Here is a 25,682-nt window from a genome sequence, read left to right as displayed (position 1 = left end):
AAATGATAGATAGATAGATAGATAGATAGATAGATAGATAGATAGATAGAGGTTATTCAGATTCAGATTTGTACTCAGCCGCAGCCTTCAAGTCTGACTTTCCATTAAGTGGTTCATTTAGCATCTCCTTTCTTTAACATCTATGATGTGCAGGCCAACCTAGCAGATTTCTTAGTAGATACAGTGAGATGTGCCCATGCAGAAAGCACAGGGAAGGAAAGACATTTGGTGGGCATAACACACATCTTTTTATTTACAGAATACAGAATAATTTTAATTACAGAATACAGAAATCCAAAGTGTGTCTGAAAAGGCTGAGCCCCTCATCAAGGTTTCCTCTGGAGCACAAGCTGGGCCCCTACATAATCTTTGCCTTGCGGGTTGTCATAAAGTGGCACTTGCTTGCCTTATGGAGCCCAGCGTGGTGCTCAGAGCAAGCTGGGTGGATGTCTCCCTCTTCGACTGGTAGGGTTCCCAGAATTCCTCAAAGAGCCATCAATGGGCGGCTGGGAAGCACAGTCGACTAAGCAAGGCACTCGCACTTGCCCACATTCAGTGTCAGAAAGACAAAGCCCGTGGCAGTAAATAGGTGGGCCTCAGCAGGATGGAGAAATGCTTCAGAAGCGGAGCTGGACAAGGTAGCGAATGCGGCATTGACTCTCCTGATAGATAAGGTACTCGCTCTGCCAGAAGCAGGAGTTCTTGTACTTAGCCATAGGAATGGGCTTTCCTTGGGATATCAGCACTTTCTTTCCATCCAGGATTAGCTCTTTATCATATTTGGGGTCTGGAGATAACAAGGTAGACCAGAAGTAGGGAAAGCAAGAGGTTAGCATGTCTTTAACAGGGTGCAAGCAGTTCTTTCCCTCTCCCTGGCTCTCCGCCTTCAGACTTACCCGGCTCAGTCCTGCCACAGGCTAGAACACTATCGTAACCATCTGGGGGCTTGCATAGTGAACAGTCATCCTGAAGAATGCGATGCTCTTTGCCCAAAGCAATCTCATTGAGGAACATGATCCCCACGCGATTAGAGGTGGTGCCCACTGCGGGGTGGGGGGGGGAGAGAGAGAGAATGAGGCCCTGTTGTTTATGGCTAGGGGTGGGCAAAATGGAAGCCAAGCAAATGAACTCGTCAACACAATCAACACAACTTAAGCAAACTGCGCTAGAATCAAGAAGTTTAGGCTTTGAAAAACGTCATTCTTGTCAATAGTCTCCAGGACTGGTCTAGCTGTTTCCTCATTGAAACTTTGCCCTTAATCGACTGGAAAGATTTTAGGACTCATTTCCAACTGAAGATCAGAGAACTGCCCATTCCCTTTACAGAAGGTATAAATTTAGGTTGAAGAGAACCACAATTGCTTAGTTGCCTGTTGTGACTGTGACCATGTGGACAACTGCACTGCACTGCAGTTTTGTGGGTAAGTCTGCCATACGATCAATAAAATGGAGTTAAACTAGTTCCTTTTTGTGGTCTGGATTTATGTTCCTGTGTACCCGATTTGGATAAATTGGGTAAACCCTCACACCCTACTTCTCCATCCCAGTGCAATCCCAACAGTCCCAGACAACATGGTCAAAGGTCAAGGATCCTGGGAACTGTGCTCCAAAATTTCTGGAGAGCACTGGTTTGGAGAAGGCCGTCTTACACAGACCAGTATCAGTGCTTACTGGGAGTCCTACTAACTTAACTTTCGGAGCTCAGTGTTGGAGTTCCATATACACTCTGTACATGTCCTTCACTGTACTCCACAATCATGGGCACCCAGTCCAGTGGGATCAGAAAAGCCAATGTATTTATGAATAACAGTTCCAGATATTTTAGACTAGGCAAATCCTGAAAAGGATGGTGTTATTTTCAGTCCCACTGAGTATGGCTCTTCATTCCTTCAAAATGTAATCATTTTAAATTAAGCACAAGCTCTTGGCAGTGGGGCCATCAGATCTACACTTTGAAGAGAAAGTTGAAAGCAGAGATGTTTAGCAGAGTGAGCATAAGGGGTCCCACAACAGGATTCGTGTTACTTTTTTTAAAGAGTGGGGCTGGAGAAGGAGCACACAGGAACACACTGTTGGGATTTCCTTGTTGGGACAGCTAGAAGAAAACAGCCAGGTCACACTGCTGTGCCTGGACTCCAAAGGCGATGCTGCTTCCATCCTCCTTGCATGGTCCTCCTCCAAGCCTCCAGTCTGAATCAGGGAGGGAGCCCCAGGTGCAAGGAAGCTCCAGCAGAGGCCTCAGAGCAAGGCAGCCAATGTGGAGAGGACGTGGCCTGGACGCTCAGGCAGGAGGCTTTGAGTAGGTGAGCAGGGGAGTGAGCTGGAGGCAAAGCCTGGAGAAAGCCAAGATGGAGAGCATAATACAAGGCAGGCAGAGAGGGACAAAGATTATGAGAGGAAGAAGAACTTGCCAGGGTTTTGCGGCAGTTTACATGGGCGAGGTGAGGAGGGAAGCAAAGGGAAAATTCATACAGAAACAGGAGTCACCTGAAGAGGAGGTACTCCTGCCAGACACTAATTAATTAGCTTTGGACTCTTCCCAAACAAGCATCCCACGTGCATACAGAGATCACAAAGTACGAATTTGGAAGGATCCTGATAGAAAAGCAAGAGAAGGGAGCCTGAATTTGTGAAGTTTTTGAATTAACTGACGGATGAATTAACAGAAGGAATGGGGAAAGTATTGAGAGTGGAGTGAAATCAGCTGAAGGGGTGCAGGATGTTTAGTAGTTTGTCTTCTCTAAAACGGATATTGTGTTGTGACTGTGCCCAAGCAGAAGCTTTATGTTTGGGGGCTGAGCCTCCCCCAACACTTTTTATGAATTTGGTGGCCTTGGGCAACTCACTTCTCTGTAGTTTAACCACTACGCCACATTCAGCAGAAAGCTGCTGGAAATATGACATTAGAGAGTCACCCCAGGAAAGAGAAAGCTTCACTTCATATTCCTGCTCACCCTTGAAGATCACAAGAGAAGCAATCCTATGCATGTTTAAGCAAAAAAGGCAGGACCTTTTTCTGTCTAAACAGACATTTGTAGAATCGCACCCTAAGTGATTATGGCTCAGAGGTCCCTTGCTGCCAAAACCCTTCAGTCCATAGGATGGAGGCAAATAAAGTGAGCATGGAGCAGCATTGCCCTAAACTCCTCAAGGAGCAGACTAACTAAGACGTCCCTGGGAAAGGACAGAAAAGCAGCTCTTTCCCAGCATCTGGAATTCACAGAGAGGAAGGGATGCCGTGTTTTCTGGCCTCCTAGTCACGCTGCATGCTGGAGATCACATGACATGACAATGGGTGTGCTACTGGCAGGTGGGGCTTTCAAGTACATGGAACACCTGTACGCGTTAGATCACCATTTGCCAAGCTGGTCCCCTCCAGGTGTGCTGGACCACTGCTGGACTGCCTCAGCTAGGATTGCTGGGGCCTGCCAAGCCACCTGCAGAGACTGTGCTGGGTGAAGGGGGGTGGGGGTGGGGGGAGAATTCTGCTACCTGGCCCTCTAAGCCCACCAAGCTCTGCTTCTTTACCCTATTTGCTGATACTCCCCTAACTGCTGCAGCCGTGTGTGCTTATCCTGTGCGCTTACCCTATCCTGGAGGGTCTCCCCAGCTGATGGGAACAAGGTTGGGGGCACGGGAGGGAATGACTCCTTAGGAGGGATCAACAGAAACTGAGCGTCTCTCCGTCTCTGAGCAGAAGTGCTGTCAGCTGAGGCAAAGCCATGCTTGAAGGTAACCCCTAAATGCACCAATAGTTTTTCACCCTTCAATAAAAGCGCCAAGGCGCACTATCCGGTTTATAATGTTCAAATCCTGGCAGGGAGCACTGGAAGGAGACCCATAGCCAGGATCTCTTAGTGAGCACAGTTAATAACAATGCACACATCTCAGTTTTGCCTTTCTTTTTGAGAGAGATAAAGCAATCCAGAACAGCCATGGGCACTTTTGAAAGCATTTCAACATGGCCTTCAGACTGGTGCCCTCCGAGTGCTTTAGAGTTCAACTCCCTTCTGTTCCGACCACGGCTTGGGGCAGCTTCGGGAAAGCTGCATTACGGTGTCCACAGCTAGAAAAGAGGGACAGTGCTCCTCATGGTACTTCCCTCACCCCCTTGCTGCTGCCAGGCTGCCAGAGCAGTTGCAGAGGAGGGCCACAAAAGAGAAGAAAGCGGCAGACACCAAACGACAGGGAAAAGTCTTTTCCCCAGCCCAACGGAGCAGAGAGTTGTCTCACCGTATCCTGCTGATTTGCTGTTCTCAGATGCGAAGTAGAGGCCCTTGCCCACACGCCCGCCCGAGTGCGGCATGATGCGCAGGCCGCTCTTCAGGATGGCAGCTATGACCGCAATGTTGGTGCCATGCCACAGCAGGCGCCTGTTCTCCAGGTGGCTGTGCGTCAGGAAACGGCTGTCCTGCTCGGGGTGGGGATACAGAGGAGAGCATGAATGGCACGCAGGCGGTGCGATTTTATGCTTGGGCACAGGAAAACGTTTGCTGCAGGAGCTGACCATGGACTGCGTATATCACACTGCAACTAGCCAGCCACCCAGGGGGCAGCTATGGATCATGTACGGCTAATAACATATGTTCTTTCTCATACACCTTCGAGAGAAAAAAAGGAAAGCCACCGGCCTGGTTATCACTCACCAAGAAGGGCATGTTTGGTCCTCATTACCCCAGGATCTTGGAGGACTTCACAGCAGCAGGAAAAATTCATCGCCTTGCACACCCCAGGGGAGATAAAGCAGGGCCCTCGGGGCTGCACTGTCTAACCTGGGTTTAGTTCTCCTTCGGGAATTTGTGCTGGGACAGTTTCACCCGAGAGCAAAGCAAGTTTCAGACTGCAGAGAGGTGTGCTGACTCAATCACTGAGCAGAACAAGAAGAGAAGGGCACTGCCACTTGGCCTTACCTCACCCTCCCTGTTCACCTTCCAAATATTCAGGACTTTAAGCTTTTGCCCATTTGTCTTCTCTATGTAGGTTTCAATCAGCTAATGGGAAAATGGGAAGAGAAAGGAAGGAAAGAAGGATCATTAGTGCGCCGAGGCAACAAGACAAATGGGTGGAAGAATAAATCAGCATTTGGGCAATCTGATGTGCTGTGCCTCTTCACTACTGCCTCGCACTTTTTCCTTCCCTGCCCCGCAGACAAAGGGAGCAGGATCATACCTTATGATGCAGGGCCATACCTTATGATCTTCAGATGAAGGGTCCACCAGGGTGAGCTCACACTTCAAGAGCCCATAGTCCTTGTCCAGTGGATGCGGGACTTCTTCCACCTTCATTTCCTCTTCCTCTTCCTCTTCCTTCTTCTTCTGGGTCTGTAAACTCTGGGCCAGCTCAATATCTGCTAGGACCTAACAAGAAGACCCACCAGACTGCATGAGCATGCGGGCAGGGCCTGGCCTGACCCTCGGGCTGCAATCCCACGCACACCGACTTAGACTTAAAGCCAAGAACTTTACCTCTGAATAAATAAGCTGCAGATGGCACTCTCAGTCACCCCAGCTTTGGTGACTGTTCTTTTGGTGAGAAACAAAGCTTCCCCCCGCCGCCGCCACCCGCCCCTTTTGAGTGTTGTTCAGTAAAACAGCAGAATATTATCTGGGTAGAAGATTGCATCCTAGCTGGAGACTCGGGACTGTAGTTTTGTCTCCTTAAATCAGGAATGCAAAATTTGCACCCCCACAAGTGGTGGGGCATCCTGGCATCTGCAACCACTGGGGGAAAAATGGGCAAAGGAGAGAAGAAAAGCTTCTAGAAACAAGCTGCCTAGTTCCTGCACAGGGCAGGAACCACAATCTTGGAGCATCCAAGGAAGCAGTGCTTGCAAGTTCCTTCCTGCATCTCGGAGGAAAGTTGCAGGAGCCATTTCTAGACATCCCCCCCCACACACACACTTTTGGCTGCTAATGGGCAGCATGAGTGAAAGGGGAGGAGGGAGAAGAGCATGAACAACTTGAACATGAGTGTACATGTGTGTGGTCCACCCTTCCTCACCCTGGAAGACCCCTGAGACAGCCCTTGGGACCAGAAAGGTTATGCACCCCACCTTAAAAGCGATCCTCTGCTTCCTGGATGAGCACTGCAGGGACTGCAGGATGGCTGCAATTCTCCCCTCTGAGGTTGGAGGCGCTGCTCCAGCCTCCAGAGGAGCAGCCGCAGATCTGACCTCCCTCCCAACCCACCTCCCTGCGGCCAACATGGAAAGAACACGTGGCTTCCCCTCCAAGGTTGGAAAATTGACTGGTGGGTGGAGCAAGGAGGAAGCCCAGGAGAAATGGATATGATTCATTCCGAGCTTTCTTTCCTCTTGCTCTGAAGCTGATAAGCCCATCTAGCAAAAAATACAACCCCTCCGCCTCGCCACAAAGTTCAGAAGTGGGGGTCAAAGATTGCCTCTGCTGGAATCTCACAAGAACCCAAGTTAGGAGGCTTCCAAGCAGTGAACATGCAACCCATAGGACTGTGCCCAGCTAGACTTAGTTGCTGGCTGCAGTTTTGTGGCTCTCAGGCTATACACTTCAGCCACTACATAGCCTTCCTGTTTGCCATCATTTCATGACAAACCACCACCAGGCTCTTGCATGCTCCAACTGCTGCAAATATTCCCATTAATATTCCTCTTTCAGAGAAATGCAGCCTTCTAGCTTAGCACTAGTAGAAGATGACTGTGGAGCATGGAGCTAAGCAAGTGCTACTCATGGGCCTACAGGGTACCATTCCAAAGGATTCTCCAGAAATGCGCTGTGACTCATCAGCCACATACTCATACCTGAAGTGTGTGACACCCTCTTCCTGTTTCCCAGGTTTCACTGGACAGCTTGGGAGCCCCCAGAGAACACCTGTTGCTCCCGGGAGGCAAATCAGAGAATGCGACGCATTTCTGGCCATGCGGGTGCTTCTCAGATGTGCAGACGAGCCCTTAGGGCTTAGCTGTACAAAACTCTTCGCAGAGTGCTTCTTAGCACGGAAATTTCTCTTGCTTCAAAGCACGGATTGGTCAGGTGCTCCGAGCTACTCACCAGCAGCATGTCTTTCTTCGCCTGGACAATCTCTTGTGTGTCAATGGGCGGAGGCCGAGAACGACCGAAGTTGTGAGGGATGATGGTATAGAAGCGAGAGGAAAGATCCTGCAACTCCTTCTGGGAAGGAGGCTGCTTCTTCAGGGCTGCCTCAATGGCCTCCAGAGCTTCAAAGCCTTTGGCAATCTGCTGTTTGCTCAGCTTCCCCAGAGGCATCTTCTTCACATCTGGCAGGAGCACAAACCCAGCACAGATCAGTCTGAAGACTTTGGACTTGCAAGGATTCAGTGAATGAATGGCTGAGGCCACCTGGATGAGAATGCTACCACCTGGTCCATTCCAAGGCTCTTCTCCACCTTGGACTCTTCAACTGGTACACCGCTTGCTTTTTCGCAGTTTGTCCTTTTCAGTTGTGATGAAGAACTAAAGTACTGAATCTCATAACTACTGGTGGTTTGGCCCCCTCAGCTCCCCTTTGGCCCCCCACTAACTGGTCTCGTCTCTTCTCTAATTTCACTGCTATACTGCCCAATCGTCAAAGCTCTCTGAGTAATTCACTCCAGTTCATAAAAACATGATGCAGTAAAATAATGCAGTAAAAGCAGCATATTTTTTCCAGTATAAAACAGTCAAAAACTTAAATGCCATTTAAATGTTCTGGCAAAGAGTGGTACCTTAACCTTTCGGTGGGGAGATCATTCCACTGTCAGAACAATGCCCACTGAGAAGTTCCATGTCCTTGCTGCCATCCTTCAAGCCTCTCCCTGGAAGTGGATCTTGGAGGAAGGCCTCAGCTACTGAGTGCTGTGAGCCGGCAGATTCAGACTGGGAGTGGGAAAGAGCACTCCCAAGTCATGCAGGTTAAAACAAGCACCTCCAAACAGGCTCAGAAGCATTCAGGCTGCCAGTGCAAGTGGGCCACTACTGGGGGTCCATGTTTGGACCTTCTGGTCCCATTTATCAGCTGGCTGCTGCCTTTTGTGCACTCTTCAGGAGCAGCTCCCCACAGAAAGCACTGCAATCATTTAACACAGAGGGTACTGACACAGAGGCTGGTCCTGACCAGGAAGGGCATAGCTGGTGGGAGGCACTCCCTGCCAGTGAGCCTGCCTGAGCCTCAAGTGACAGACATGGCTTCAGGAGCACCTCCAAGCTATGACCCTTCAAGGGAAGGGCATTCCCATCCAGAACAGCCCAAACACCCTCCATCTGCTCATCTGTTAACTGCATCTCAGTCTTCCCTGGATTGAAGTTCAGCTGTCCGTTGGCATAGCCAAGCACTCATTTAGCATATCCACAGCTGCATCTGATGGAAAATAAGGAAAAGGAATAGAAGAGCTGCATGCCATCAGCATACTGATGACTCCAATAACCCTGGATCCTGACTCCAGGTGACCCTGCGTGCAGATGTTGTAAGAAGCAGATCCTTGTATGGGGGGCAAAACTGACCCCCGGGGAGCCCCCTGCTGCAGCATCCATGGGGTCAAGCACAGGCTTTGGCTTTATGCTGCTAGAACTGTACATGCCAATATTTTCCATCCTTTACCTATATTCATGGTCTGCATGGCTTCTTTAAACATGTCATTACTGAAGATGAGAGAGACAAGTTCCTGGGTAGGTTTGTCCAAGGTGCAGGGCCGTATCCTTTCCTTTGTCAGCTTCACTCCATCGACAGTCTCCACCTTGAAGACAGAAAACCTCCAGTTGGTTCTGGATTCACACGTAGTTCAGAGTCTTTCTCACGGACCAGCACAGAATCTCATATGCACAAGAAAACGCACCTATGGGTTGTACTAAGCATCCCTGAACATAGCAGGAGTTACTTCTGAGTACGCATGCAAAGGGCGGAGTGGCACATGGACCTACTGGGTCCCAGTCACCCCACCAACCCTCACACAGGTTGCTAGAGTTGCACATCCGTGCCTGCCGCACATGCTCTCCGGCTCCCCACTGCCTCCCTCCCTCCCCCTCTCCCTCTCCCTCTCCCACACACCCTGCAAACTTGCAGGAAACCCACGAAAAGCTCTGTAACACTGCAGGGATCATGCCATAAGAGGAGATCTGAGGCCCTGCACTGTGAAGGGACGACTGCAACTGACACAGACTTAGAGGACCAAAGTAGTGATCAAGCATCGAAAGGTCTCAGTGGACAACATAATCCAAGACCAGCTGCTGTCCTGATCATAATTTTTAAAATGAATGCCTATGCCACAATCCTTTTTTATTCATAGGGAATAAACTGCATTGAACTCAATGGGACCTACTGAACTCAACTTCTGAGTGGACATGTACAGAATGGTGTGGTTAATTTCATCTTATTGTTTCAAAGAAGCAAGTAGTTTAAACAGATTAGACTAAATTGTGTGTGCGTGTGTTAGTATGGTAAATTGATGCACAAGGCCACTACCTGGTTTGCTTTGCACCCACTGTATTTCTTGGCCATTTACCTTCGCGATAAATTCTTGCTCCTCTTCATCCTCGCGTTGCACCTCAATCAGGGTGTATTTGCCATCATGAGCTACAAAGTTCTCCCGGTCAGCCCAGTTGTTCTTTGTTTTATCCTTAAATTTCTTCTCAAAATCCTTTTTGGCATCTCCCAAGGATGAAAAGCTGCTGAGTTTGGACTGCCCTACTTCCCCCTGGAAGCAACAACAGGAAAGGAAACATGCATCGGTAAAATGCCTGAACCTGCATTCTCTTCCTGGGCCCTTTGCACCATTTCCATTCGATGAAGAAAGGCTGGCCCCAATGGGCAGTGCCATCATCAGGCCTTCCTGCTTTCCATTTCAGGGTGGCCTGAACACGGCCAAGCATGCAACTCTCCACTTGAGGACATTATGATAATTTTGCAGTGCTCCACTTCTTTTTTACACATCAAGCACAGCCCCCTTAACCAGATTTTATTTACATACTGTTAGCCTCTTTATATACTGCCTTATTTGCTAAAAAGCCATCATGGGCTGTCCAACAACATAAAACAGCTAAATCATGCACACTGAAAATGGTAAGTACATTAAAACATGAGGGTATAGATTTTAAAAGGTGAAAGGAATTTGTACTCTTACAAGATGGAAGCCTTGCATCCAAAGCCCTGCCGGACTAAAGCCAACAGGGTGGAAGAAGCGGTGGAGGTGACCTTTGCCGCCTCATCCTCAGAACGTTGCCTTTTTTGCTAGGAGGACTCTTGTGCCCCTTCTAGCAACAGCACTTGGAGGAGAGAGGAGTCTGGAAGAGCCTCAGGAGAGTGCTGACCTGGCCTGCCCAGTCTCCCCGACTCCATGCCCACCAAAAAGGCCCCTTTCGCCCTCTCTGAGGTAAATTTTCAGACCCTGCATGGTTCTTTCCATGCCAGCTGCAAGATGGTGGAGGATAGGCCCCCAACTCCTCCTTCCAGGGAAAGAGTATTGTCTTCCAACTTCAGGGCAGCAATGCCCACTTACCTATGATCCTTCAGACATTATCAAATTGAAAAGCTGTGTCTGTACACCTTTCCAGAATCTGAGAACGTAGAGACCAACTAACCAATTACCATTCTTAAGGAAGACATTCTGCAGTTTTAGAGCAATCACAGGAGAATGTCCCTTCAGATGGGAGTGACCACTGGGCCTCTGCAGATAACGGCATACTCCCAAGGCCTCTCCTGCAGAACTTAATACCCAGACAAGGTCAGAGCAAGGTAAGAGATTCCCTTGATAGGTCATAAGCCAGAGAGGGAGCAGGTCTGCTGCCTCTGCTCAGCACTAAAGGGGTCGCAGTTTCTCTGGATCCCCAGACCCAAGGCTGAAGGCAATGCGTCAACCTTGGAGGGGGAAATCTGGCTGGTGCAGAGCGAACTGTGCTGGCTGCTCCTCTGAGATGGGAAGTGCAGCTCTGTGGAGGAGGGAAAGGGGCATTTCAGTGGGAGGGGAGGGGACTGGATAGGCCAGGAAACAATCCCTTTCCCACCCCCTCTGAAATAGTTTTGCTAGATGGGTAAAAAGGTCTGTCTAGCAAAAATGCAGGGCGGCAGGATCGGCAGGCACAGATCATCTCTGTCAGTCAAGTTTGGGGTCTTCTGTTAATCACAACAGGGACATGCAACTTAAGGCCAACTCCTTGAATTGCACCTTGAACTGAACCAGGGCAAGCTGTTCGGAACAGGTGTAATGTGCTCTTGCCACTGTGCACCAGCCCCATTGCCACACTTTAACCCCAAATGAAGCTTCTGGACGCTCTTCAAGAACGGCCCAATGAGAACACAATGCTGTGGCCTAAATAAGATGAACCCATGCCAGAGAGAACTGTTGCAGAAGGTTTCAGGCTGGTGCGTCACACATAACTGTGCAAGCAGGCTTCTTGACACACTGTCACCAGTGAAGCAACGATTATTCCCGCATTCCTGCTTTCCCCAGCCCACTGTCCTCCAGACGTTTTGGACGTCAACTCCTGTCAGCCCCAGCCAGCATGATCAATGGTGAGTAATGGTGGGGGTCATTCTCCAAATCATTCAGAGGATCACAGGCTGGGGAAGTCTGTAGCACTCCCGTTCTCCTCCCTTTGGGGAAGGGGGTCCTTCTGTGACCAAATCTAAACTTCTATCATTTTTATTTCCTTTCTGGCAAATATATCTTTATTATAAAATATTTATCTAAAAGATACCAAAATAATATAACAAATGTCAGTCATGTGGACCTTGATTTTTGGAGCGTACATTTGCTTGCCTTCCATCACCTACCAATTCTTCTCAATGTTATTTGATTTTTAAAAAATCAGTGCTAGCGGCTTGCTGTTTCATCCGCAAGACCTTTTAGGCAGAAATTATCTGCTGCCACCCAAGTTTTAATTACATTAACTGCACAATTTAATTTCTCTTTGGTCAGAAATAAGTCCTATTGTGTTGCCTAATAAGCACACTTTAAGATTTTCCTTAAGATTCATTAACTTCCCTAACAACCTCACACCAGTCCCTGCATGGATGTGTTTAGCTTTCATCCTCTTTACATAACCCAAAATCAATCTTTAAGCGACTGGGCCTATCACAAGGTCAACTCTTCTGAATTGCACAAACAGGCCAAGCCAGCAGAGCAGGGCTTCCCAATATTTGGGGTTAGTAGGCACAGCTGAAATTTTGGGATTGTCACAGGTGCTCTCACAAAGTGGCTGCTGTGGGCAGGCCCAGGCCCATTCACCCAATGATAGGCATAACCGACCACAACACCCTCATTTCCCAGAAGACAAGCTGGTGAGACTAAAAGAAAAATACAAGAACCTAAGTACGAGTCAAAGGTGGGGCCCAAGCTTCAAGAAACATTCTTTTGTACACAAATGAAGATGGCGCTGGAGAGCAGCACTTTACTTTGTGGCATGACAGTCTTTTTATTTTATTGTTCTAAAATATCTTAAGAATTAAAGTTAAAGGGAGGCAGGGCAGATAGCGTGGAAATCGCAGGGGCAGAGCTTCTTGACATATCAGGCAAATGATTTTATTGCCGATGTCAAAGCTTTTCTGAGCATGCAGGCAGCCATTCTCCCCTCACAGGTTGTCCTGAGCCTATGAGCCAACACTCTTTGTAGATCCAAACCCTTCGGCAGCCCAGCTGTAATTAGTTTGAAAACATGGAGCCAAGCAAGTAGCATCAAATCAAGCTGTGTGGTGGAAGTGGGGAGAAGGACGTTGAAAGTAAGGGGGTGGCAACTAGGAGAAGAGGCTTCTCAGTAGTGGCACCCCATTTCTGGAACATGTTCCCAGTGAGGTGTGTCTGGTGCCGTCCCTGATCTCTTTTTGGTGCTAGGTAAAACTCTTTTTATTTTCTAAATATTTAAATAGTTAATTATGTGTGTTTTATTGCTAAGCCAGTTTTTAAAAATTGTTTATAAATTCCTGCTGTGCATGGCTGTTGTTCTCTTATGGTTATCATTTGTTATATGGTTTTAGTCTTATAGTATTTTATGAGTCTACTGGTTTTTTGTGTTTTTATGAATTGTATTTATGATTTTAATATTTGTAAACCACCCAGAGAGCCAACGGGCTATGGGACAGTATATACTTGGAACAAATAAAGTAGATTATACTGCAGTGAATTTCTCTTGATGTCTGAGCAAATATTAACTGTAATAAATGGGAAGTGGCTCCAAACGGAAAACTTAATTTAGATCCTTAGCAACTGGGGTCTGGAAGTACACACACTTATCACTTGGATGTTGCCAAGAGGCTTTTACAGGACAACAAAAACAGTTGAAGCTTTTGAGCATTTATAATCCCATACCCAAGCGGAGGACAAGATTGATTTTGGCCCTCTTGTGCGAGCTGCCTATATGCTTCTGAGCCGGATTCAAGGTAATGGTTTTGTCCTATAAAGTCTGATATGTGCGGGATCACACACATTGGGAGTGCCTTTCCCAGTGTGAACCTGCCTATATGTTACGTTGATAATCTCAGCCTCCCTTCCAGGGAAGCTCAGAAGGGAAGGCAGAGCCCTCTTGGTGGTGGTTCCCTCCATTATGGAATGATCTTCCCAACTAAGTCTGCCTGACCAGGACAAAAGAGCACCAGTGTGGCAAAGTGGTTACAGTGCTGGACTGGGATTTGGGAGATCCAGATTCTAGTTCTCACTCATCCCTGAAGTGCTCAGGGTGACTTTGAGCCAGTCACTGACTCTCAGCCTGGCCTACCTCACAGGGTTGTTGTGGGGAAAATGGAGAGGAGTAGGATCATGTAAGCTTCCATGTGAAATGAAAAAAAAAAACAGGAAAAAAAACCCCATGAGAATCTCAGAATAACTGTGGAGTTGTACAAACTAAGGAGCTTTACAAACTTCTGAAGTACCTGCTTCCATTTGTAACCTTTCCTGTGCTTTCCCACTGCCTTTGACCCTCCCAGTCTAAGTAGGTAGAGAGAGAATAGTTGCACAGTGTCTTTGGATTGGTAGCACTAAGAGCTGCCCATCTGGAAGCAATATTGATCTTTGCTTTGGGCACTTATGCCTGAATACAAGCATTTTTAGAATACGTTGCTCAGTCAAAACTAATGGCTACATTCAGGAAAAGCCATGGGAAGTGATCAGCATGGAACTGGAGCCAAAAGGGAGAGACTGAGTCCTTTCCTCAGAATCACTGCTGAATTCACGTTCAAACTCCTTCCACAACAAAGCACATGGCTATCCGGTGAAGATCTTTTTCATTTCCCACAGAGTTGTGGGCAGGGCTGGCCTACCATTAAGCAAAGTGAGGCAGCGCTCTTGGGGGCAGATCCTGCGGGATCAGGAGAGGCAGCAAGAGGCGGGGGGGGGGGGGGGGAGGGGGGGGGGAGCACAGGGGGGGGGGGGGGGGGCAGAAGTGGGTGTGCATCACACAGCCTGTGCTGTACCCCCTCAGCTACCCTGCTGCTGTTCCCCGGTAAAGACAGCCAGAACTTAAGTCAGATTCACCTGCCAGTCTGGTTAGCTTTGCTACATGGAAGCTGGTGGTAGGGAATATTGTCCTGCCCCTCAGTTTGCAAAATATCTGGGGCTGCGCCAGCCAGCAAGTGGCATATAAGAGTTCCCTGTCACTCCTTGCTTGCATTAAGAAAAAGCCACCGGGTCACTTCAGCCTGAGTATGTGATGCCCACACATGGGGAGAGTCTGGGCACTGGTTCGCTTAGGGTTTGGTGTGCAAAGAAGGCTTGAAGGAGAGAACCACCTGGCATGCAAATTAGTAAAAGGAAAAAGGGCATCAGATGACCAGTGATTCAGTACAGTGCACATTTCCTAAGTGCAGAATCCTTGCCAAAGCATGACAAGGTATTCTGGGAAATGAAACCTTATGAAACTTGAACCTCAGAGGAGAAAAAGAGAAGTGTGAGCGGCAATCTCAGAGCTTCACTGAGGGCCAGCAAAGAATCAGCAGATCAGAAACAGAAAACATTTCTTTGGCTTTTCCTTCATCTTCTTCTTACATGTTGTAAGCTACCCAGACAGCCTATGGCTAGTGGGGCAGTATAAATTGAACAAATAAATTTAAAAACATGGTGTTTATATTCCATCTTTTTCCTCCTGTGAGGAACCCAAGGCAGCTTACACAGCTTCATTTTAATCCTCGCAACAAAAACCCTGTGAAAAGGGTTAGCATAATTAGAAGTCCCTCCTCCAAGACAGCATGTGGAGTAGCTTCTGGTAATCCAGTCAGAGCAGAACAGCTCACATTTAAAGCTTCTTCTTGGAATTAAAAGAATTCTAAAAGGCTTCCAACCAGACTGATTAAGAAAGCAGCAGAGAATGTGGCAGTGACTAAAAACTTTTGTTAGATTCCAGTGTCAAGTGGTGTGTTAACCAAGCAACAGGGTTAGAGAAAGCTTCTACAAACAAGAGAACAGCACTGGGCAAAGAGAAGAGCAAAGACAAGGCCCTTATTGAAATGATTTCCTGTTCATATATTTTTGTGGGGCCAGCAGAGGAGGAATTAAGCACTCAAATTTCTTGAGCACAAGAGAAGGCAAAGGTGCTGAGCACAGGATAATGGCATGTCTACCAACAGCTGAAAAGCACTCCCACCTTCCAGTTTGCAAGCCCAGTTTTCTCATGATTGCAGAGAATGACTGGGTACCACATTTACCCAGGAATGCTTGCCTTTATTACCTAGTGCTGAGGTAGACAATCTGTGACCCTCCAGATACTGTGGTTAACAGCTCCCCGAACCATAGTCGACATGATAAAGAAGCATCCATCTATCTAGATTTCGAGGCTGTCTTTTAGTGTGGAACCTTCTCAAGGTGCTGAGCAGAAGCTGAGCTGATTTGGTGGCTCAAAAGCTGGGCACCCCTGAACCAAAGATTCTGCAACAAGAAGGCATCTGCTTTCCTACCCCATCAATGTTGTAGCTAAGCCAGCCCTTCTAGGACAGCTGTTATCCCACATTCATGTTATACTTGCTATCCAAGACTTGTATTTCCTGACCTGTCTTTCTTGAGCCAGTTCTAAAACTGAGCACAAGTTTGTCAGAAAAAAGTGACAAAATGCTCAATTTGGCATTCCTGTTAACACACCATTTATTTATTTCTATTCTTAGATTACCCAATAACCTAACTTCTCTAAGTGGAGTATAATTACAAGTAAAATTGATATGCAAAAGCATAGTAAAATGATACTAAAACAGCCCACAATAAAACCAGAGTGAAGAAAAAAACTACACAGGACCCAGGAAAATGGACCACCAGAAAAACACTAGAGTCCAAAGATCTAAAAACATCTAATACCTGAGAGAATAAAAAGTCTTCACCTGTCACCAAAAAGACCCTAACAGGTGAGACTCTCTAAGGTAGGCATTCCTCCATCAGGGTGTCACCACTGAAAAGGCCCTTTCCCTCTTAGCCATCTGTCTGGCCACATTAGGCAGGGGAATTGTAATGATCCAGATGGGAGGTTAGCAGTGTAAACGGCTTGGGACCTGGTTACCTGAAGGAGCGCTTACATCCATATATGCCTGACCGCCCCTTGAGATCTGCGGGAGAGGCCCATCTCCGGGAACCCTCCGTGAAAGAAATTAGGAGGGTAGGTACTCAGAGGAGGGCTTTCTCTGCGGTGGCGCCCAATCTATGGAATATGCTCCCCAGAGAGGTCCGCCTGGCGCCGTCGTTATTTGTTTTTCGGCATCAGGTGAAGACCTTTTTATTTAAACGTCATTTTAATTGTTAACAATATTTACTTATTTTCTGGCCAGGGCAACTTCTTTCCTTTTTCCTTTCCTTTCCTAACTTTGCTTTTATAACTTCTTTTATATCGTTTATATTTTTTATTTATTTTATATTATTAATTTTAATTTTATATTGTTATTTTTGTATTGTATTGTATTTTATTGTGTTGTAAGCCGCCCCGAGGCTTTGGCAAGGGGCGGCATAGAAATGTTCTAACAATAATAATAATAATAATAATAATAATAATAATAATAATAATAATGAGTAACTGTCACAAGGTTGTCCCTGTCTAGATAGGATAACTGTTGGCGTATTAGCCGAAACTAATTAAAGGCACCTGGCTTGGGCAACCTGTGCTGCCAGTGACAAAGACGAACCCAAGAGCATCCCCAAATTAAACACCTGAACCTCTAAGGAAAGTGCAAACACAGTGAACAAAGTTCAGCAAGAAAAATGAAGCTGCCACATACAAAAGCTCCAGTTGGTCTGGATTGAATCTCAGATTATTGGCCTCCAAGTCTACTCTGTGCCAGAATCTAGGCCTGCTTACAGTTGTACACACAATTTGCTAAAAGAGGTTTTCCTATCATGCTGAGAAACACCATTCCCTGGCTAGAGGTGGTGGAATTAATTGCTGCTTGACACTGGGACATTTTCTAGGGCATCTCCTGGGAAGCGGATGAATTTAGAAGCAGTTACTAATAGGTCTGTTAGGAAAGATGCTTCTCAGCTCTGGAATGGTATTTTAATTTTTGAAATCTGGTCCATCCAAGGTGTGCACATTTCTTGGCCAAGAGCACGCAATATCAACAACTGGAGAGAGAGTGGAGGCAATCTGGATGGTGGTAATCTGGTAATGGTGTGCGTGTGTGGGGGAGTTGTAACCCCCCATGTTCCCACCCTACCCCTTGCCTTTCCTTTGCAGTGCTGCAACCCCTCCCTCTGCCCCACCTCCTTGTCCCTCCCTCCCTCCCACCATCTCGCTCATGCAGAAAAGAAGAGCTGAAGCCTTAACTTGCCCTCCCCCTCTTGCAACCCCCTCCCTATCCCACCCCCACCCCCTTGAAATGCCTCCCTCCCACCACCTCTGCTGTGTTCGTGCCTGGCTTCCAGGATAACCTGCCACATGGCAAGCACTGGAGTGACTCGGTCATAAAAAAATGTAGAAATCTCGAGACAAGTTGAGTCACTTGCTCATTGCTGTCAAGTCCGAGTTGAGTCATTGACGCAATCTGAGTGGACTTGGGAGCGAGTTGCTCGGCTCAAGTCCCCAGCACTGCATAACTCTCAGTTATACCCCTTTTTGTTTGCTTGCTTGCTGAAGAGTAAATGCAGTGTCCCAGATCCAAAAATAGAACACTGGCATGGGGTTAAGAGAGCCCTTAATAATGGAATTGTATGCCCTATGACTTCACTGGTGTAGAAATTTCTTAAAAAAAAAAAACATAGCTGCTAGATATGTAATTAAAGTAATGTCTGTTCTGGCCCTCACTACTCTCCCAGGGGAGTGGTTTTTCAGCCATTACTAGTACTGGGCCAATCACCTTATGTCCCTCAACCAGAATAAGGAATATTTAACAAAAAATATGGCTAGGAACACAATGTCAGCCAAAAGCTCCTCAGGTCACATGGGTGTTATGGCTCTATATACTGTTGTTTGGGAGATGAAGGACATAAAGATTTATTTTATGATCATTAAGCTTTTGGCAACCATATTTTTGTCTGGAAGTGAGGCCTTGCTGGCCAGTTATGGTTACCCATGCCTCCTGGCAGCCATCTTGGAGTGATGCTGAGCACGCACCGTGTTGTCGAGAAGAGAGACACCCACTCGTTGGCCACAGTGGCTCTGCTGTGGCAGGATACTCACCACACGGCCCCAGCGATTCCAGCAGCTGAAGTTCCCATTGTGCTCGATGAGCTGGATGATGTAAAACTTGTTGTTGTTGTGGCCAATGTTGGTTTGGTTCAGCATACAGTCATAGTCCTCATAAATCTACAATCCCAACAGACAAGTGAAAAATGGCTATACTTTAAGAAACCCACAACAATCTGTTTCAGACAGGATGTGTTTCATTGGGCTCCAGTTGGAGCCAAATCTATTCACCTGATCAAACAGGGACCAATGAGATGGCACAGAGTAGACATATTGAACTTCCTTCAGCACCAAGGCTTGGTATGTTAAAACAAGCATTTTAAATTGGGCCTGGGCTTCAACTGGTGAGCAGTTCCTATATCAATATAGGAAATACATGAATCATCAATCTACTTTTTAGAACCCTAACCTGTTAAAAGATATCCTGAAAATATAACCTGAAAATAATCAGCTAATCAAATCTGTGAAATAAGAAATGTTAACGTATTAGTTATATTGCAATTTAAATTTATTAGGAGTTGGAGTCAGTACATTTTTACCAACTCTGACTCCAGTTACCTAAGAATTGCTTCTAACTCCAACTTCACAGCCCTGGTTTAGACAATCAGATCATATTATATCAATCTGTGGTCAGTACATTTCCATGCTCAATTTAAAGTGCTGGTTTTGACATTTAAATCACTAATAGTTTGAACCTAGGTTATTTTAATACATTTTAAATAACTGAGCTGTTATTTTTAACAATTACACCAATATGTACTTGTCCCTGCTTTAAAGTAATCCTCACAGGCCCTGCTCACTGACCTGACAACAAAATCAGTAAGGTTTACTAGAGACAGAGCATTCTCAGTGATGGCTCCTATTGAATAGAACAGCCTGTCCAGAAAGATATGGCTGGCCCAGTCTATGGCTTCCTGTAATAGTGTTTTAATTCAAAATGCTCATGTTCTCTGTTCAAGATGACATCTTGGGCCTGAAACTGGCTTTGTTGGTTTTATTCAATTGTTCTACTGAAACTGGTCTCACTTAAAGTTGTTTATATTTAGCATGACTTTATTAAAAGGCTCATATTGTTTTTAGGCTTCTTTCCTCCTTAGAAAGACCATGGTCTTGAAAAGCAGGCTATAAATAAAGCAAAGAAAAATAAAATTGTATATGTTGTTGTTATTATGTGCTGCCCTAAAGAATCCCGCACAACTGGAGTCCAAGGCAGAATCCAAAAGAATAAATTCCTGTTCAGGTTGGAATCTCCAACAGTCTTCCAGAGCCCAGAGCAAAAGCACTTGCTGCCTAGACCTATGCAAGGCCTCCTTGGCAGAGTTTCCTTGAAGAAAGGAACACTGATCAAGTAGATGCCAGAAAACTCCTATTAGCTAACAAGGTTCTGGCAACAAGGAAGGGAAAAAGGCACCTGGCTTAGTTAACTTCCCCTCTTCTATACTGATCACTTGTGATTTAGATAAGCAATTCTGCAAAGAAAAAAACACAAAGTCAAAAAGCTTCAAGAAGCAGAAAGCCTGCAGATTTTAGCGTCCCCATGCAGTGCTCAGTGCTCTTTTCATGTTGCACCCTCCTGTCCCTGGACAAGACAAAAAAGGAAACAATATCATTTTTCTAAGGTAGGGGTGTCTTTCTGCCTGAAGACACATTTGAGTTTGGGGGAGCTCCCAGGCCTACCTTCCAGAGGTGGGTGAGGCAGGAGGAGCTGCAGCCAGAACAACCAAAACCAGATTTACCAGCTGCAGCTTACAGCTCTTGCTGCCCAGTAACTGTGCATTAGAAGAGCCATTGCAACCCTTAGGAACAGGGTGGAGAGGATTACACAAAAGCCAGACAACCACCAAAATGAATCAATATGGAAGGAAAAACAGGTGGGCCAGATTTGGTACACCAAGGTCAGGGTGCCCATGTAGAACTATGGACCCTTCCAACGTTTTGGCTACAATTCCTATCAGCCTAAGCTAGAATGGCTATCAGTCACCAATGATGGAGGTTGAAATCTGAAAGACTTGGAAGGGATACCAGATCTTTTCAAGTAGGCTACTTTGCAGTACCTAATACAGGCAGGATGCAGGTTAGTACTTCAGACAGACAGCATCACTCTCACCTGGGAATCCTTTGCATTGCTCAGGTGACAGGCAGAATCGATTTTGGCTTTGAGCTTCTCCTTTGGAGCCGCCTTCAGTGATGCTATGGTGGCGTGGAAACTGTCTTCCTCTGGGTCAGGCTTCAGCTCCGGTTCCTCTTTAACCTTCTTGCCCTTGACTGCTGCCTGGGTTTTGGCCTTGCGCTTTGGAGGCATTGTTGCCTCTGCAGCCTCAACCTATTCCCAAAAGACTGAGACAGCAGATGGGATTGGCTTCTTCCAGGCAACTGACAAAGAGTGAAACGCAATAAATGATCACCAGCAGAATTCCGTGCAGGTCCATACTGAGGCTTAAGGGAATGACTATGTCTCCAAAAGTACTAATGCCTAAATGGGAAGTAGGGTTTCCTGGCACCAAATGAGGGCTTGACTACTAGAAGTATTTACTGCAAGAATGTCCTATTTAGGCACCTGAAAACAGTGTACAGTAAACATACAAGGAGCCAGAGAAAGTTCTATTCCCATGCCTCCATTGCCATTTCCAAGGCACTCTACACATGGAGGGCACCTTTCTGATAAAGGGAGTCCCTCTTGTCCCCACAAAGGCACTCTGCACAGTTTCAAGTGCTGGAAAATCAGTATGCAAAATCACACGGGGATCCTCCACTGGCAACAAGAGGCTTCCCCTCCCAGGAAGATGCTCTCCACATGCACAGGGCGATAGAACACTCCCTGCCCACTTGTGTGTTCTACCTACAGAATTTTCCATGGCTGAGATTTAGGCTGCTTGGCCCCATCTCCATACCCATTTAGGCATGGTCTCTTAAAGGGCCCTGGAATGTTTTAGCAATCTTAGGAATGACAGGGGAGGGTAGTGATTCCATGGCCCGAGTCCTCAGAACCCGAGGAAAGAAATGCAGCCTCATCTGGAGCCCAAATCAGGGCTCTTTCTGGAGATCGGAGCCCAGGTGAGATGGAAGCCTCAGGATGTCCACTCTTGGATGAGTCTTCTCACTCATGAACTCTGAAGCTTCTTCTGAGGACTGAGACCTGTTGGGGACAAGTGGTCAGGGTGCTATTCCATGACAGACAGACCTGCAAAGTGGGTCTTCAACAAATGTAACATTCTGGTAGTCAGCAAATAATTGGTCTGGGGTTTTGGCAGAGCAAGAACTAGACCACATTGCACCCAATGCTGGAATAGCTCTTGTGTTGATTGGCCTAATCTCTCAAGAGAAACTTTGGAGAACTGCAGATTTTCAGAAAGACTGAAAGATATAGATTATAGAAGACTGGAACTAGGGAATTACAAGAGCAATTGTCAGGACAGGTCTTCCTCACCTTTCTTTCCTGCCTGATTTGAATGCAAGATCTAGCAAATATTGCAGAGAAATGCAGAAAAAATGAGGGAACATGCAAAGTTAATATGCTAAAAAACAAGCACAAAGTAATGCAGTGAATGGCAATGCCAGTGGCTCTGAAAAGGGGAGGAAGGTTTGTTTGTGGATATGTTTTATATTTATCATGTTTATACCCTGCCATTTTTCCAGCAAGAAGCCTAAAGCAGTTTAGGCAATCCTCCCCTCCATTTTATTCACACAACTATCCTAAGAGGTAGGTTAGGCTGATAGGAACTGGCTCAAAGTTACCCAGTAAACTTCCTGGCCAAGTAGGCCAACTTCACTAGTGAAATTCTAGTGAACCGGGATCCTAACCACTATGCCACATGGACTTTCCAATTTTCTGTGGAATTCGTAGTAAATGAAATAGCTGGCTAATGACTCTGTACAAAAACTAGTACTTCTCTCTCTGTATCTCTCACATACATGTAGCATGAGAGAAGCAGTGGTGGCGGCTAGTATACTGGACAAGAGTTTAAGAGATTTGGGTTTGTATCTCCATTTGTTCAGGAAGCTTGCTGGGTGACTCTGGGCCAGTCACTCACTCTCAGCCTAACTCCCCTCACAGGGTTGTTGTTATGAGAAAAAAAGGAGTGTAGGACCATGAAAGCCACATGTTGCAACCGTTAGCTCATAATCAGTCTTGTTTTACAACCATCTATCATTCTGGAGGTCCCACTTACAGCAACCTGCAAAGATAATTACCATGGCTATACTGCTGAAGAGAGTTTACGACATGGGTGTGTAACCCACACTTTCAGATAGTTTGGGGTTGCATAGCTAACTCACTGTTATGTCTCCTAGTCGTACAGATATTACTTCCAGATGAGGCTTTTCATTGTGCTATTGTCCTGCATCATTCATGGAATTGTGCCATGGATCCAGACACCAGTCTTCCATTTGTAACCCTCTCATGCTTTCCCAGTGTTTTGTCCATCTTTTTTCTAACCAGAAGACCATTAAGGTGGAAAAGATGAAACAGCTGCACTGTGCGTCTTTGACTGACAGTGCTAGGAGCTCTCTATCTAGAAGCAACCATGGTCCCAAACCCCTCCCTTCCCGATTGCTTATTTCATACCTTGATTCTTTAGAAAGCATGGTGTGTGTGTGTGTGTGTGTGTGTGTGTGTGTGTGTGTGTGTGTGTGTGTGTTTAAAGCAAAATACCTCTAGTTGTCTTCCCACCTTTCTTCTCTACCAGTTTGGAAGGAGAATCAAATCACCCTCAGGAAATCTGGAATCACCACATTTCAAAGAACTTGTTACCCATAAGGCTATCCACAATTTGAAAATTAGAATATAAAAATGGAAGTGAGGGATCAGTCCAAAGACCCAAGCTGTTGTGCATTCTGTTCCCACAGTAGGCAACCAGATGCCTCTGGGAACAGTGTTCCCCAGCAACCAGTCTCCAGAGGAGCACAGCCTGTAGCTGTCACTACCAACATCCATGGATAACTCCGGGTTGTCAGTGAGAGGTTGGTTGCCCAAATATCTGCAATGACAGTGGCAAACAGTTATTCAGGCTGAGTAACTGCCACTACCCTTCAAGTCTACCTAAGCCTGAGCCAGCAGACTCTCGGACCTTTCAGGGCACTCATAAGGCATAGTAATGGGGTGCAAGCAGGCACCCTCTATTTTAAGTCTGAAACTTGCAATGTGAAATAGCAAAGTCAAGCAGAAGGCTCTGGCTTTAGTACTGAAGCTTAACTGGAATAAGTCACACCCAAACTTTGAGACAGATGCGATTTATTTAGAATAAGTAATAGGGGAGAAGGAAATAACAGGGAATGCAAGTAATCTGTAGGACAGGCCAAAACAACAAAACAGCATTTAAAACTAGCCTATATATTACTATGTACACACCTTCCATTAAGACAGTGCCAATCTGGGATCCAAAAATATACAAACCCAAAAGAAAGGTAATGCATGGACATGGAGATGAAAGTCAAAGACCAGCCTTAACCATTTGAAATTATACCCACTAACTCCTGACAAATTTGAGCTGAGTTTCTTTAGCTAAGTCCCAGCGGCCTGAATAATGAAATAACTGAGTCTGAAATACACCAATTTCCATATGCTAATTTATGTACAATATAAAGTGCGTGTGTGTCTTTAAAGGGCCCTGTCTTCTAAATTTGTCAACTGCCTAGAGAGCTTTGGCTATGGGCAGTATAAAAATGTAATAATAATAATCATAATAATAATCATAATCTGCTTGTAAAGACCCTGGTGGAGGAGGAAGAAAAATAGGAGAACAGACCTTTTTCTCCCCCGGAGAGCTAGCATGCTAATGAGTTTCGCTGGGAAAACGGATAGAACAATTTACTAATCCCAGCCTGGAGGGCACAACAAATAGGGCAGAAATGTCCGCCTAGCAACCACGCCGTTTTCCTTTGCTCCAGAGCGGGCACACGGGCCAGGATCCGGACGCGAGCTCGGGGGAGGGTGCGGTCCGATCCGAATCGGAGCCCCTGCTCCTTCCCTAGAGTAAAAAATGCTCGTGTTGGCGCACGCGACAGGGTCGAACATTTAAAATCGTGTCTGTGTTGGTCGGGTCGTCGGTTATCAAGCTACCAAGGGCTGACGCTGCCTGAGGGGATCAGAACACCCATCTTCGTTTAGAAATCAGTTCCGCAAACCCGAGTACAGATACTATCCCGGGTTCACTTATTATAGGTCGAAATCAATCCAGGGAACACGGAAGGGCAAGCCGGCTGCCGTTTTCCAAGCTCGCCTCCTCCAACCCTAGAACGGCTAACTTACCGAGGCTGAGAGACTCCTTGCGGTCCCAGCGATACCCCGGAAAGAGCAGCGGGCAAGCACCGGCAGGGCAAGTTTGGACAAATCAGGGCTGCGCCGCTCTCGCTCGTTCTCTCCCCGCTGCCTGCCTGGTGACCGCCGCCTTTTCACGGAGCAGCAGCTGCAACACGCCCTTCTGGGGACGGAGCCAGCCCAGCCCAGCCCAGCCCTACCCAGAGAAAGGAATGAGCGCACACCGGTCATGTGCTGTCGGTCAACCGGGGGCAGAATGACTAGCAGGCCCCGTAGACATGAGAAGGGATCAAGCAGCAGTCACTCATCGATCCCCCACCTCCCAAGAAGAGGCAAGCAACGAGGCTCCTAAATGGACAATTCCAACTACAAGTATCCCCCTTTCTTCCAAATTGGTAGAGGAGGTATGTGCAGTAGGAAGAGTACCGACCACGAGTCTTCCAAAAAAGAATCCGATTTTTTTTTCTGGGAAGACGGGAGTCGGCGCCGCTGTCCCTGAAATGGAGTCCTCATGAAGGGCGGTGGGGAACTGAATTTTAAGTCCAGCCGTGCACATTGGAAAGCCATGCGATCTTCGCGGTCTCCTTCTTCCAGCGTTCTATATGTTTGCAATTCACACATCTCCCTCTGCATTTTACTGCTGCAGCCGCACGCGCTCTGCAACCTCCTATTAGGCCCTCCGTAGCCCACAAGCACCGAATGCCCTCCAATTCTCACTCCTTTCTTTTCTTGGGAGTCAACCCGCAGATTCCTTCGTGCAGACACAGGTCCCAGTACGGCACGGCTCGAGGGATCCTCCTCCTGCCGCCGCTCAAGATTCCCTCCAATGGCGCACCAAGCACACTGCAGCAGTGGCGTCCAGTGGGACGCATCCGGCA

At 46.8% G+C, this 25,682-nt stretch overlaps 1 protein-coding gene across 2 annotated transcripts; it reads right to left on the bottom strand.

Moving 5' to 3' along the window:
• Positions 1-229: 229 nt before the first annotated feature.
• Positions 230-25,629, bottom strand: PARP3 (poly(ADP-ribose) polymerase family member 3). 2 transcript variants are annotated; one of them, XM_044451453.1, is made up of 12 exons: positions 24,796-25,629; positions 23,200-23,266; positions 20,656-20,921; positions 18,543-18,668; positions 9,473-9,664; positions 8,572-8,707; positions 7,026-7,252; positions 5,190-5,357; positions 4,911-4,991; positions 4,234-4,411; positions 897-1,043; positions 230-787 (listed from the first exon to the last, which is right to left on the bottom strand). In XM_044451453.1, exons 3-12 carry the CDS (start codon positions 20,848-20,850, stop codon positions 618-620), a joined length of 1,620 nt encoding a protein of 539 aa, XP_044307388.1. In that variant the 5' UTR covers positions 20,851-20,921; positions 23,200-23,266; positions 24,796-25,629; the 3' UTR covers positions 230-617. The 2 variants fall into 2 exon arrangements, with proteins under 2 accessions (XP_044307388.1, XP_044307387.1); XM_044451452.1 differs by lacking the exon at positions 23,200-23,266 and having other exon boundaries at positions 24,796-25,627.
• Positions 25,630-25,682: the final 53 nt, after the last annotated feature.

The sequence above is a fragment of the Varanus komodoensis genome, unplaced genomic scaffold (assembly GCF_004798865.1).
Source record: "Varanus komodoensis strain SLA01 unplaced genomic scaffold, ASM479886v1 scaffold6_2, whole genome shotgun sequence".
NCBI lineage: Eukaryota > Metazoa > Chordata > Lepidosauria > Squamata > Varanidae > Varanus > Varanus komodoensis.
This window is presented reverse-complemented; position numbering and strand designations above follow the sequence as displayed.